This window comes from Cyprinodon tularosa, unplaced genomic scaffold (genome assembly GCF_016077235.1).
Source record: "Cyprinodon tularosa strain WSP-4 unplaced genomic scaffold, ASM1607723v1 ctg38, whole genome shotgun sequence".
Lineage (NCBI taxonomy): Eukaryota > Metazoa > Chordata > Actinopteri > Cyprinodontiformes > Cyprinodontidae > Cyprinodon > Cyprinodon tularosa.
The window spans coordinates 2,610,873-2,625,608 of record NW_024039096.1 but is presented as its reverse complement, the minus strand read 5'-3'; the positions used below and the strand labels follow the sequence as shown (position 1 = coordinate 2,625,608).

Below are 14,736 nucleotides of genomic sequence, written 5' to 3'. Positions count from 1 at the left end.
ACGTACAAAATCAGAAAAGTGATTAAAAACAAAAAAAATTCCTGTTAACATAACATGCCAAAATTGTTGTAATTTCACAACCATGGCAGTCCAAGTCGGCATGTCCTTCATGCTGCCTTATTATTGACATTGCCTGCTTAAAAAAGGAATCATCACTTAATAAAGTTTGATAAACGGGCTAAAATCTTTATGTAAAACAGTTTAATTAGAGCTTCAGATGACGCAGAGTTTAAAAACCGCCGCTGTTGATGTTAAATTGTGTTGTGTAAACCTTTAATGCATGAAGTTATAGGACTGCACATGCATGGCTAGGGCTTCATCATATAAGCAGGAGGTTATGTTTTTTCACATAAAACACAACGATGGAGACCCAGATGTTTTTGAATCTTTCCCTTTTTTAATCAGCATGTTTTTAAGGTGTACAAAAGGAGGGACATTTTTCATTTTAACCCAAAAAACAAGTGAGTCAGGTTTAGCCAAAGGTTAAACTGCTGTCTAAATGGAATCTAAAATTAGACATTTATGCAGGATGTTTAAGTATCAATAATAAAACATTTTATTATTGAATTTGGTTTAATGATTTACTCATTTGATTGTTATATTGTATATCTTTATTTGTATTTCAACTTAACTTTTAACTTTATATGTTAATGAGTTCCTTGATTTTTTTTATCTTTTTACTTAACTATTTTTTTAACATCCAAAAACAACAGTGAGTTCGTTTGGGAAGGGGTCATATATAATTTTGATTAAATACAGTTTGTGAAAATCTATTTATTTATATAACACATATAAATAGCAGTAAGTTCGAAACTCATGCACAAATAAATAAAATAGGAACACATTTCAGTGGTTCACATACATTCCACTAGAAAATATTAATTATTTAGATATATAAAAAAAAAGACAGTGGTTGTAATGAGCAGCAATAGAAATAGTTTTATTTCTTATCCTTCAAACATATTGTAGAACACTTTTTATATGTAAAACAAAAATCCACTTGTCTTTACTGACCCATCTGTGTAATAAACCGACGGCTTTAGGACCCAGTACAAGCCTGTCACGTCAAACCCTCTTGGCCAATAGGGATCCAGCATTTGCAAAACAGGTTGTTGCTTCCTACATTGTTTATTTTCACTGACAGACATGTTCATTGCTGAAAAAGAAAGCGTTACATTTACCTTTTGGTTGAAAACAGCCCCCCCACACATACACTAACTTAAATTTAAGACTTTGCAAGGTTTCTGAATACATTTAAAGCCATGCAGCTGCATAGATACATCATAAAAGGATTAAAGCAGAGTTCAAGGATTTGATATTTATTTTCAAAATCCAAATCTGAATATAAAGCCCTCTCACATTCCACCTTTAAATGGTTATGTTACCCTAATTATAGATTAATTGCTCATTACAGGATTCATATGATCTCTAAAAGCAGTTTAATGATCAACAGGAGGCACCATGGATTCCATTTCTGTCCATTTTATTTGATAACTACAGTTTGTTGCATCTATAGATGAAAACATGAGAATGGAGGCTGAGCTAAATGAGCCGAGGACACTAAAAGATGAAAGACAAGAGAAAGCAAGGAGTCAAAATGTTTGAGAGGAGATCTGAAACAGTAAATAGGATGTGAGATTGTTAATTCATGTACCAAGAAAGAGGAACTGTTGATAATGAGAGGCAACGAATGACTAAGCATTCTAGACTCGTACCTTTTTTATTTTAGCAGACTCAGTACATCTCTGCAGCACAAATGCAATAATCCAAATCAACTAGTGTGTAGTCTTTCCTTAGCCCTGTACTTTTTAGATATTTTTATATCTAAGGAAACATATTCCAGGACATTACAACTTTTTTCTATGGTTTTTTTGTACTATATACATTCTTTTTATATTATCAGTTGTATTTTTATCTTTAATGGCATCTTGCTTTAAAGGAATAGTACACCCAAAACATGATTAGCCTTCATTTTCTACTCACCCCCATGCTGAACAACACTCTGGAGTACTTTTTTGATATCTCACATGCATCTGGAGATCTGGGAGGCTTCTTGCTGTCTGCTGACATTCAAATAATGGAGGTCTATGGTGCCTGAGACAGAAAGGTCCATAAAAGTCCACAAAAAACGTGTCAATATTCCTCCATGCTGCTCGTCCAATGTATTCCAAGTGTCCTGAGTGGGTAGCATCCAGAATTTACTCGAAACAAAGTCATTTAGAATGTTTTTAGAGCATAAACAGTAGTGTATAGGATTTCCTGAAAGCGCGCGCCTGCGAGTTCACGGCGCTACGGAAACCGCGGCAGACCAAACCAGATGAAAGTGCGCATTCAGCTCGGCAAAGAACTCATGCTCTTCCTCAACACTGAAGTCCTCAGACATTTTTCTTTCGTTGTTTCTTTCTTTGCACAGGTAAACAGCACATTTCTTCTTCTACGCTTGCATTATCGTCAGAGCAGACGCTGAATGCGCACTTTCATCTGGTTTGGTCTGCCGGCTTCCGTAGCGTCGTGAACGCGCAGGCGCGTGCTTTCAGGAAATCCTATACACTACTGTTTATGCTCTAAAAACATTCTAAATGACTTCGTTTTGAGTAAATTATGGATGTCGGGTAAAAACTGTCTGTAAGGAGGTTGGTTCTTGGTTTGATTGCTCTGTATCATCTGCCTGAAGGCAACAGCGTAAACAGAGAATGTCCAGGATGAGAAGTGTCTTACTTCCTACTTATGAAAAACAAAAATCACACCCAGGTGTACCTTCATTGTTGGACCTCTGAGGTAAATTGGTTGCACTGGATTTTGCTTTAGGGTTGTCAGAGTAAAAGAGGGGGCTTATTTGTTCTTTTTTTTTTCTTCACTCCTCAGAGATTCATAACAGTTCTCAGTTTACAGACAGACGGCGCTCCGGATGTTGTTAGGTGAGGAGGCAAAAATAACTCTGGCAGGAGTTTAAGTGTGGCCAAGCCCCCACATTGCAGCTGGCTCCGTCAGTCCAAGGCCAAAACAAGATGGCGGAACTCAGGAGCTGGTGTTTCATTTTAGCAGGCAAGTTTAACCCTGAAACATCAAACTTCATGTAATTACAGAAACAAGGCGATGTTTGTTGAAAGCAAACGTCACCTTTGATATCAGCTGTGGATAAAAAACCAACCAGTTTCTCTGTTTCAGTCAGTTTTTTTCTGATTTTGTTGAACTCTTTTCTTTTAATTTACTAACTTTGCTTTGTTATTTTACATCTATTCAGTGTTTGCTGCCAGCTTGTATGGGATCAGTGCAGAAATCAAATTTACCACTCCTGTGGGGAGGCTGTTTACATACGAGGTGATGAGAGAGAAATTCCAGAATGACTTTGAGACGTCATCAAAACTCTACAGTAAGTCTGATTGTTGTGTTATTTTATTTTTTTAGATAACAGAGACAGAACACACAAAAAAAAATGTCTCACATCGTTTTATTTGTTCATGTTATACAGCTGGGGTTCTACACGATGACCCCATGGTTTTTAAGTGCAAGAAGCAGGGGTTTCCTGACCTCCCCGAGTGGCTGCGCTTCATCCAAAGGCATCCCTTTGATAATGGCTTCCTGTACGGCACGCCAATGTCTCCAGGAAAATATTTCATTGAGGTCTGGAGTTTTTTTTTCCCATTCAGATATCAACTCAGCTAGAGACAATTAGAACAACACTAATCGTCAACATCTGCTGTCAAAACTAAACACATAAAGGCTATTTTGAGGCTTCAGAGGGAAAAAAATCAGCTTTTAAAAGCTATTTGGAGAAAAAGTAAGTTTAGAAATGCGAATCAACTCTTTAGTTTTTATCAAATAGAATCGATTGATAGATTTAAAAGTATATTTTAAGGTTAGGTGAAGCGTTTAACTGTGCCAATATTTATTTGAAGATAATCAAAATAAATCATCAAAAAATATCATAACATACAAAGCAAGGAAGCAGAGCTAGTGAGAAAATATTAAAAATATTCATGTATGGTTTAAATATGGGGAGTGAATCCTACCTTCATAATTTGGGGTTTTGATGCTTTTATCCAAAGTGAAATGATTACACAACAAACCATTTCAGTTCATTTCAAAACAGTTTCCTACAAACCTGTGGGACCAAAATTTTACATACAGGCTCAGATAAATTCACACAAGCAAGCCTTGATATATCTGGAAAAATAGGTTTCTAAAAAAGTTTTTTTTATGCTCAAATAAAATCAAAGATTGATAGATTTGTAAACAATAGCAAACATGTATTGAAACTCATGCACTTCTAGAAAAAATGTCTTCTTCTCCTCAGATCATTGCAGTTAAATTCAGCCTGAAGTTCATGTCTTCTGAAAATTATTCTAACATATCAGAAAGAAAGTTAAACCACAATGAAAGGAGGTCTGTAATTGATTGTTCCTTTATCTGGAGGTGAGGCTTTCTCATTAAAAATACTTTTAGCTGCTAAGCATTAAGATGGCAGCAACATGGCGGCCTAGTGGTTAGGGCATTTAACACCTGAGCAAGACCCTAAGCTCCCAAAATGCTCCCTGGGCGCCGCACGATGGCAGCCCACTGCTCCCCAAGAGGAAGGGGTTAAATACATGAGTTCATTTCGTTGTTCTGTACTCGTGACAGTTTAAATTAAAGAAAATGCTGATTAAATGACAGTCATGGGCTCTTCAAGGCAGGAGTCCACAGGGGCCCGTGCCCCTCTAGAACTGGTCCTCTTCAGAGATGGGAAGTAACAAAGTACAAATACATCGTTACTGTACTCAAGTAGATTTTTCTGGTATTTTTACTTTACTTTACTACTTATTTTTATGGTGACTTTTTACTTCTACTCCTTACATTTTTACATAAATATCTGTACTTTCTACTCCTTACATTTTAAAAAATTGGCTCGTTACTTTAGTTTTGAATAATTTCAATGGAGTTACTGTTATAATTTTTTACGTCATCAATACCAAATTCAGTCTAATTGGATGGGAATCTACGTTGCATTTGACGCACCACTACAAGATGAATCGACAGATTCGGCGGTATTCATTGGCGGCAAATCATTGCAGCTTGGTGGCGGTGGCGTTAGCATAGTAGCATGGACGACGAGATGATTGAAAATGAACACAACGGAGATCTAGTCCTATTGGCAGACATCCATTTAAAATGTAGGCAACGGCATGAAAAAAGTGGTTTCTACTTTTACTTTTATACTTTAAGTAAATTTACAAGCCTGTACTTTGTTACTTTTACTTGAGTAAAGAAGTTTAATCAGTACTTCCACTTTTACCAGAGTATTTTTTTTAACACAAGTATCTGTACTTTTACTCAAGTATGGTAAGTGAGTACTTTTGCCATCTCTGGCCCTCTTTTAGCCTTACCACCAAATCAATTTGTTGGACAATATGCTTTGACACAGAGTCTGTAACAGTAACGTTTAACCTGCAGCTCAGGAGCTGTTTTTGTGTCTCACTCACTGCATCACAGCAAGAGTCTATAACTTAAATGCTTTTTTACAAAAGTCAACATAGTTTTATCTGTAGGTTAATTGCATCTGGCAATAATATTATCTTGTCACTTACCAGTGACCAAGTAAACGTAATTCAGTCCGATAGCAGTCTAAGCTATGAAGACACTGGTATTCCTGTCTCTGTAAATCTATCTAATTGTAACTTGTACTGTACTTTTCAACCTGTATTGTTTTATTTTTATCTTATATTTTTATTGGAACATGAGTCTATCTATCTATCTATCTATCTATCTATCTATCTATCTATCTATCTATCTATCTATCTATCTATCTATCTATCTATCTATCTATCTATCTATCCAGAGATGGCAAAAGTACTCACTTTCTGTACTTGAGTAAAAGTACAGATACTTGTGTTAAAAAATACTCTGGTAAAAGTGGAAGTACTGATTAAACTTCTTTACTCAAGTAAAAGTAACAAAGTACAGGCTTGTAAATTTACTTAAAGTATAAAAGTAAAAGTAGAAACCACTTTTTCATGCCGTTGCCTACATTTTAAATGGATGTCTGCCAATAGGACTAGATCTCCGTTGTGTTCATTTTCAATCATCTCGTCGTCCATGCTACTATGCTAACGCCACCGCCACCAAGCTGCAATAATTTGCCGCGAATGAATACCGCCGAATCTGTCGATTCATCTTGTAGTGGTGCGTCAAATGCAACGTAGATTCCCATCCAATTAGATTGAATTTGGTATTGATGACGTGAAAAATAATAACGGTAACTCCATTGAAATGATTCAAAACTAAAGTAACAAGCCAATTTTTTAAAATGTAAGGAGTAGAAAGTACAGATATGTGTGTAAAACTGTAAGGAGTAGAAGTAAAAAGTTGCCATAAAAATAAGTAGTAAAGTAAAGTAAAAATATCAGAAAAATCTACTTGAGTACAGTAACGAAGTATTTGTACTTCGTTACTTCGCATCTCTGGATCTATCTAAATATCTATCTAATATTGTCCTGTTTTTTGTTTTAATTTCCACAAACTACTAACCTCATTAATCTTCTGTAAACTAAGCATCACCTTCCCTCACAGATTTATGCAATCAACAAAATCAGCTATGATGCAGCCAGAGAGCTTCTTGTCATCAAAGTTGTTTCAGGTATGTATTTTTTTATTATTATTATTATTCATTTATTTATTTTTTATTTATACAAGCGTATGAACAGTAATAGGCAAGTTAGGAAGAATCAAGCAGACTACAAAAGCATTAAATGGCAGATTTCCCCTACAGAAAAGATGCTGCCCTATCAAGCAGAGTTCTTCATCCAGCTGAGAGAAGTTGAGAAGGTGCTGCCCTCTTCTGTTCAAATTGAGATAAAGCAGGATCTGCAGAAGCTGTGGAACAATGAGGCCTTGGAAATGATCAACATAAGCAATGCCCTGGATCGTGGAGGCAGAGTTCCTCTGCCTCTTGCAGGACATTATGAAGGGTAAGAAGAGTAATCAGTAAAAATCAATACATGACTCCATAAATGAATGTTTATTCAGAATCTGCCATGCCTCAGGGTGTATGTAAAGGTGGGGTCCAAGAAGTACTTCTCCAAGTGTTTGCAGAGGGTGATGTCACCAGAGTACCAAAGGGAGTGTGCAACAGAGGCTAAAGTGAAGATACCTGGAGAATGCACCTTCTGCAAAATCCCCAGTAACTGCATCACCTGGTGCAAGACGGAGCTGGTGAGGCGTCCTGCTTCACAACGATTTCACCATCATGCAGATCCACACTCATTATCTTAATGTGACGTTTAAAGGAAAAGCTTGGTCACATTCAGAATTTAAACTCCTGAAAGTACTTTAAATATGAAATCATTACATACGGTAGTAATTTTCATTGAATGTGCTTTACTGGAGGCATCCATGTTTGTCAAAGAACACTACTGCCACCTACGGGTTTGTGACGTCACGGTGCGGTATCGGCTGTTGATCAAGTCCCAGTGCTGTATCTAGTGTTTTTATTATCCAAGTCATCTTGAAAACATTCTCCTTCCAAATGTTGGCTACATATAACCATATTATTATCTTCAAGTTAGAAATCCAATGACAGACAATGAATCGTAAAGATGAAATAACAAACAGTTTTTTTCAGTTTTACTCGATGTAGTACGTAATCAATCAACCCAATCAATCAAAATGGTGAATTTGGTGAATTTCAATGGTGAAGTCCTCTGGAAATCTTCAATAATTGTTGTTGATTGCAGATTTGTCTAGTAGTTCCCATTGATTTTGCTTGTAAAGCGGGGAGAATGGCGCTAGGCTTACCAGAATCAGAAATACTTTTATAATCCCAGAGGGAAAGTACTTTTGTTACATGCGCCAGTTACAGTTTTATATATATATATATATATATATATATATATATATATATATATATATATATATATATATATATATATATATATATATATATATATATACACATCCAACTACACAATATAATAAAGATAAAAATAAGAATAAAAATAGATAAAAGATATACACATATAGCTCTTCTGTATATGTATATATATATATATGTATGTATATATATATGCATATGTAAAAACTAAATCCAAGTAAAGTGATACGATAAGTGATACCGCACCGTGACGTCACTGCCAGATGTCTAGTGTGTTAGGTGTTACTATATTTGGGCTAAAAGGGCCACTCCCAGACTCCTAGATTACATTTTTTTTTACTGATTAATTCATTAAACACCACAGACATATTAGTTTTAGGTCAAAATAATGATCCATTGATTATTTCTTGCTGACCAGACTTTTCCTTTAACTGTTAGTTATATTTTATCTTTAACATATAAATAGAAAATACACAACAGATCAGTAATGAGATGTGTTAAAGAAAGGTTTTGCAGTCATTATTGAGGAAAGTATACATAATAATGGGCACTGAAGTGTAAATTTAAATGCTTGACCATCCAATCAGCTAAAGAAGGGCTTCATCAGAGGTAAATGTAAGTTTTAAAATGAACTAAACTGAATCCAGACCTGAATCCAACATTTGGTTTCACCTGTCGAGAAAAGATGTCCTCATAATCCAGGATATGTAAGAAGTTTAAAAAAAGGACTGAATACAGACACTGATTCAAGCACTAATAAAAGTTTATTTTATTTTCATCTATTTATTCTAAAATCCACTTTATGTAGGAGTGTGTATGACATTAAAGCAGATCTTTTAGTCACAAACTCTGCTGTTTTTCCATGTTTGTTCCTAATAGTTGCTATAACCAGAAATCCCACTTAGCTGTCTGTCTCTGCAGTTTGATCTGACAAAGCTGGAGCCGGAGCCGCCTGCTCCAACGATGGGCTCTGGGATCCTAGAGGACGGGGGTTACTTTGACCCCCCAGAGTCTCCCCCAAGCAGAGACTATTTCCCAGATTACATGGTGACGGTGATTGTTCCCCTGATCATTGCCATCGTTCTATTTCTGCTGCTGCTCTCCATCATGTATGGCAGGCGTGAGGGACTGTATGTAACCCGGCTCCAAATAAATACAATATATGGTGGGAGTAAGATTTCTACAAATATATTAATATTGTATTTTTTGTGTTTGTTTGCTTTTAGTGCCAAAAGGAATGCAAAAACAAACAAGTAAGTAGTTTGTGATGCATGCTACTGTGCATGACTTGAAAGAATCTAAGTTCAGGTTTCTGCTTTTGATTTGTTAAAATCCGTTGATATTTGTAAGACAGTTAGCTGCATCTGACAGGTCTTGACAGTTTTCATACTCCTTAGTACAGGGGTCACCAACCTTTTTAAGGCTGAGGGCCACTTCAAGGGTACCGAGACGTAGGAAGGGCGGCCATTACTGACCCATGAGCTGCAAGGGTTAGCGTTAGCCTAAACTTTGTTCATTATCAACATATTTTTATTGTTTCTGTAAATTTTTTTAAGTTTATTTAGACATTGTCATTTTGAAATCTCTATAAATGATTAAAAAGAAGAGCAACAGAATAAAATAACATTTCAAACTTAGCCCACTGGTGGGTTGTTCTTTATGTAGAAGAATCTGAGGGCCCCCCATGTGGTCCTTGAGGGCACCACGTTGGTTAGTAGTTTCATTTTGTCATTTTAAAACAATTGGTTTTGTTGCCTTGTTCTGCAGCAGATTTCTTCCTGTTAAAAGGGAGTTTTTCCTCTCCACTGTCGCTACAAGCATGCTTAGTGTGAGGGATTGACTTTAAGTCAATGAGTTGATGCAATCAACTGGTTTTCCTCAGATAGAAAACTTTGAATCAATCTGACTGGATGATCTGGTTGAACTATAAAGTGCCTTGAGGTGACATGTGTTTTGTGCTGAAGAAATAACTGAATTGAATTGAATTGAATTGGGGTTTTTTAATATTATAGACCGGCACATATTAGTAGATTAGATGGGAGTGAGAGAAAAACAACTCACAATTTTATATTTTTGCTACAAATAATAACCTGCATTTCTTTGGGGGTTATCTCTCTAATTGGTTTGTTTAATTAGAGAATATACATCCTTTTTTTAATGATAGATGAAGCCACAGATTCACACTTAGCTTTTATTCTGGACTTTGACTGGACCGTTGGAATACACATTTATTTTGATTTTCAACTATTGCATTGCAGTTGTCTCAGTTGCGCTGAAGAGCAATGTCCCACACCATGAATCTCCCACTGCCATGTTTTGTTGTGGCGGGGCTTCGATCAGGGATGTTTACAGTCATAGTTTTTCCTCTATCCAGTAGATAAATTTGGCCTCCATCTTCCCAGAGCAATATCTTCACTGGAAACAATCGAAATCTAGATAAATCTTTTTTTTTATTAAAATAAGTGCATTTGTTCTTGGATTGAGGAGGTAAAAGAGACATTTTGCCAATAGAACAAGACAATTTACACTTCAAATAAGAAAACACAATTGCATTGTCTTATTTCAAGTGCATGTTACCTAATGATCTTATTTTAAGAGTAAAAATACTCATTCCATTGTCAAAACTACTCAAATTAAGGATAAATACACTTAATTTAAGAAATTTTTACTTATTTCTAGACCATTTTCCAGTGTTTAACCTGTTTCAATAATAATAATGATAATAATTGAACTTTATTGATCTCATATTGGAGAAATTTACCTCCGCATTTAAGCGATTCCCTTGGGGAGCAGTGGGCTGCCATTGTGCGGCACCCAGGGAGCAGTGTGGGGTTAAGGGTCTTGCTCAGGGACCAAGAGTCTCTCGCTTCTTGTAGCAGACACAAATTCTTAAAACTGCTCCATAAAAGCCAGATTTGCAATCCAGTGTATCCTAACAGACGGCGATAATTATACATAGATTGAATCACAAAGTGAACCGTATTTACTAATAATCTGACCTCTGTAGATAGTTGGCTGCACTTCTTTTCAAATAAAAACTGCATTCCACTGCTTGTGGGAAAAAACTAACAATAAGATATGATTCCCTACTGCATTTAATTATTCTGTGGTTTTAATGTAACAAAATGTGAAAAGAGGGATTATGCATATGGCTGCAAGAGTCTACATCAACCTGACTATGGCGTTCTGTTCGCTGCAGCATTCAGCTGTACCATCACCAAACCATCCATGGGAACACTGAGGAGCTGCGCAGCATGGCCTCCCAGCGGGGGGTCCCCGCCCCTCTGTCCACGCTGCCCATGTTCAACAGCCGAACCGGAGAGAGGGCTTCACCGCTGCAGTCAGACAGCATCCCTCTCATCATGGCCCAACAGTGAGCATCTCACCCGCCAACTGCTGATGTTCTGATCTGTTGTTGCATCTTCCTGTGACACTAGACAACCAGTGCCACCAGGGGGCGCCACTGTGCCGGTGTAAATTGCAGTAGCATCAGTTTAGCATTTCATCCCATTATCATTATACACCTGAAATTATGGCTTTTAGTTTCAGTGTGCCACCTCTAGATTTTTAGTGGCCCCGTCTGGCCCCCCTATGAAACATTTTTGCAGACAACTCTTCCAGTATGGAGTGAACACTCGTTACAAAACAGAATAGCCAGTTTGGGTGTCCTGAAAGCCCTGCTTTCTGGGTAATTATCAATCTTTTTTTTATTGAAATCAATCAAAGTGGAGAAATTTACTCTTTACATCAGCGAAAATAGTCAAGAAGAAGGAACCAGATGAAATCACATGCTGTGAATAATGTTTGTGTAGAAAAAGGTTGTTACAATAGAAAGCAGTTAAAGTTCCCATAAGTAGAGTTTGTGTTTTAAAAAATGAACAAAAACATAAGCAGGATATCAACTTTACCTGCATCACAACACTGGAAAAAAATCCAAAACTAGATAAGTCAATTTTTCTTAAATTAAGTGCATTTGTTCTTGAATTGAGGAGGTAAGTGAGACACTTTGTCAATGGAACAAAACAATTTACATTTAAAATAAGAAAAAACAATTGCATTGTCTTATTTCAAGTGCATGTTATCTAATTATCTTATTTTAAGAGTAAAAATACTCCATTGGCAGGTGATCTTATTTACCTACTCAAATTAAGGGTTAATACACTTCATTTAAGACATTTTTACTTATTTCAAGATCGTTTTTTACGGCACTATTGGCTCATTTTTATGGTCAGTAGCCTGGCAGGAAAGGAGGTATTAGAGAGGAGCAGAGACAAGCGGCAAAGGACTACAAGTCAGATTTGAACCCTGGTCCTCCGCATCGAAGACTAAGGCCTCCATACATGGGTCGTCTACGCTAATGATTGCGCCACCAAAGCGCGCCTGCATCTTTTAATCTTTTGATCAAATATCTTTTATTTCAGTAGTTGGTCTCCCATACAAGATCAGCTGGCACTCTACTTACTGTCAGTCCTGTTAATGTTTTTCCCCATCATTCTTTATCAACACTTATTTTTTCCCTTAAAGCAAACCACACACAGAGAGGGTCTTTGACTGAATAATTTTTCAATTTTTCTTTAGATAGTCTAGAGTATGATTCCTTTCTTCTCAGCTCATTAACACGTTTTCTACAGCAATGAGGTCTGAGGATTAAATCATCCATTGAAAAAGGTTGAATGCCTGTCGGGTGAACAGAAACAAACTAGCTTTCATTAATCAAGCTTATTTATTAAGCTTCCCTGCACACAAAATAGGGCCTGAAAATTGAGTACTCCAGCTTCCACATAAAGGTTGTAATTTATAAAAAAAAAAAACATCGGTGTGAAAATGAGCAGCTCCTCCCCCACAATCTGGGATCTTATTCTTTTAACATCTAATCGTTTCCATTTTGAAATATTAAGATTTGGTGGCTTAGTGAAACAGGCGATAGTTTCTTATCCTTTTTGAGAAAAGATGATATTAAGTTATTTGAGATAAAAAAAAAAAAAATTGTCATGATTTTAATAAAGTTTAGACCCAAATGCTGAAGACCAAACAGGGAGACAAGGAGAAAAGGTTTAACAGGTTTTATTGAAGAGATAATGCAGAGAGAAGTGTTGCTCTGAACAATGCTCAACCGGAACTGAAAAGTGAGGGGAAGAAACAGCGATTAGTTCAGGCTCAGTGGGAAATTTGATTCGTGAACTTGGAGAAGAGGATCGGGTTGCTGACTCACATTTCCAGAGAAGTTGTTGAATCTTTGACTTCAGTCTGTATGCTGTTGTTCCAGTATTTGTCTGATTCGGTGGAGGGCGGAACAGGGTTTACCCAGAATGCGGTTGTTTGTTTGAAGCTGACTGCCACTCAGATTTCTTGCGGTACTTGAACGGGTCGTAGTGGAGACGAATCCCTTTCTCAGTGTGAAGCTCAAACGATCTCTTGGGAAAGTGGCTCCAAACCTCCTGTTTGTAACCCCAGCTCAGCTTGAAGCTCTGTTGATCCTTCCAGGGAGAGAAGGTCCGAAAAATCCAGTTTGCAGGATGACTTTCTGCCGGGAGGCAAAGACAAAAACAATGTTAAAACTCGGGTTGACCAGAACCAGGCGCCTCCTGGTGGAGGAAGGGAGACAAACACAGAAACACAAACATACAGACAGGAGTCCTGACAAAAATGTCATATTCAATTTCTTTGAATTGTTAATGGGTGAAAAATTTGTGCAAATATGCAGTTTGCTCTTTTAAAAACTACAAATTAGCCATTCGAGACATATGTGATGGCATACACTAACTTACTAGCAAGGAGATTAATACTATAGGAGGCCTCCCTTCCTACTCATGTTCATTCATTAAAACTAGAAAACAATAGATAAACTGTGAGATCATCTAACCGTTTCTAAACTGTGTGGAGAAATTGGATGCTCAATTAATTACTTGCTGAAATACATTAAACTTTAACCTTAACCACCCTCCCCCTTTATTTATTTATGTATTTATTTTAATTTTATTTTACTCTATTGTTACTTTGGGGTATATCCATCTCCTGAATGACTCGCCTGCTGGGGCGGGACTACAAGGGAAGGGTGATGATAACTAAAGTACTTATTTCAGAATTTGTATTGCATATTTGGATGCTGAAAATAAAGTAAACCTTATTCTGGAAGAAAAAAAAAGTTCACATTATGCATATTATAATTTTAATGGTGTTGGGTTCTGTTTCGTTATCTTCACAGGGAACCCTACAGCGACACGCTGCCCAGGTAAACCAGATCACTGCATTCATTTGTTTTTATTGATACTGATGCATCCAATCTTTCTCACGTTGTTTTTATTTGCAGGAAGTGAAATGCTGATGGCGAAGATCAGTTTTGCTGCATGTACGTTTTCAGTTTCGGTTTGACAATTTATTCCTTGCTTTTCTTAACTGTTTGTGCTTTCGCTACCACCTTTTAGCCCTCTACTGTTTTCTGCAGTTCAAAACGTATTCCTGAAACTTTAATCCATTCTTTTGCTGTAATCACATATTATTTTCAGCATGGTTGTTAGATGATTCCTTCCTATGTAACACATGATGCATACTCTTTCAAATTGGGTAAAGCAATGCATATCTACCAATAAATGATTCATCTATGCAAAAGGATTCTTTTGATTGCTTAAAAACAAATAAGATGTTTTGTTTAAGGGGCGGCACGGTGGAGAGCGCTGTTGCCTTGCAGCAAGTAGGTTCTGGGTTTGATTCCAGGGTCTTTCTCCATGGAGTTTGCATGTTCTCCCCGTGCATGCGTGGGTTCTCACAGGGTACTCCGGCTTCATCTGAAAGTCCAAAAACATGACTTCTCTAAATTGTCCTTAGGTGTGAGTGTGTAGGGTTGTGTGTCGCTGTGTTGCCCTGCAACAGCCAGCCGACCTCTCTAG

General features: G+C 36.9%; 1 protein-coding gene across 1 annotated transcript; it reads left to right on the top strand.

The window, feature by feature from the left end:
- The first annotated feature begins 2,894 nt into the window (after nucleotides 1-2,894).
- On the top strand, nucleotides 2,895-14,216 carry sgca (sarcoglycan, alpha). The gene is made up of 11 exons (XM_038296889.1): nucleotides 2,895-3,045; nucleotides 3,245-3,373; nucleotides 3,473-3,624; nucleotides 6,550-6,616; nucleotides 6,749-6,947; nucleotides 7,023-7,191; nucleotides 8,771-8,979; nucleotides 9,076-9,102; nucleotides 11,049-11,222; nucleotides 14,055-14,081; nucleotides 14,160-14,216. The coding sequence occupies exons 1-11, from the start codon at nucleotides 3,009-3,011 to the stop codon at nucleotides 14,164-14,166; spliced, it is 1,197 nt and encodes a 398-aa protein (XP_038152817.1). The 5' UTR covers nucleotides 2,895-3,008; the 3' UTR covers nucleotides 14,167-14,216.
- Nucleotides 14,217-14,736: the final 520 nt, after the last annotated feature.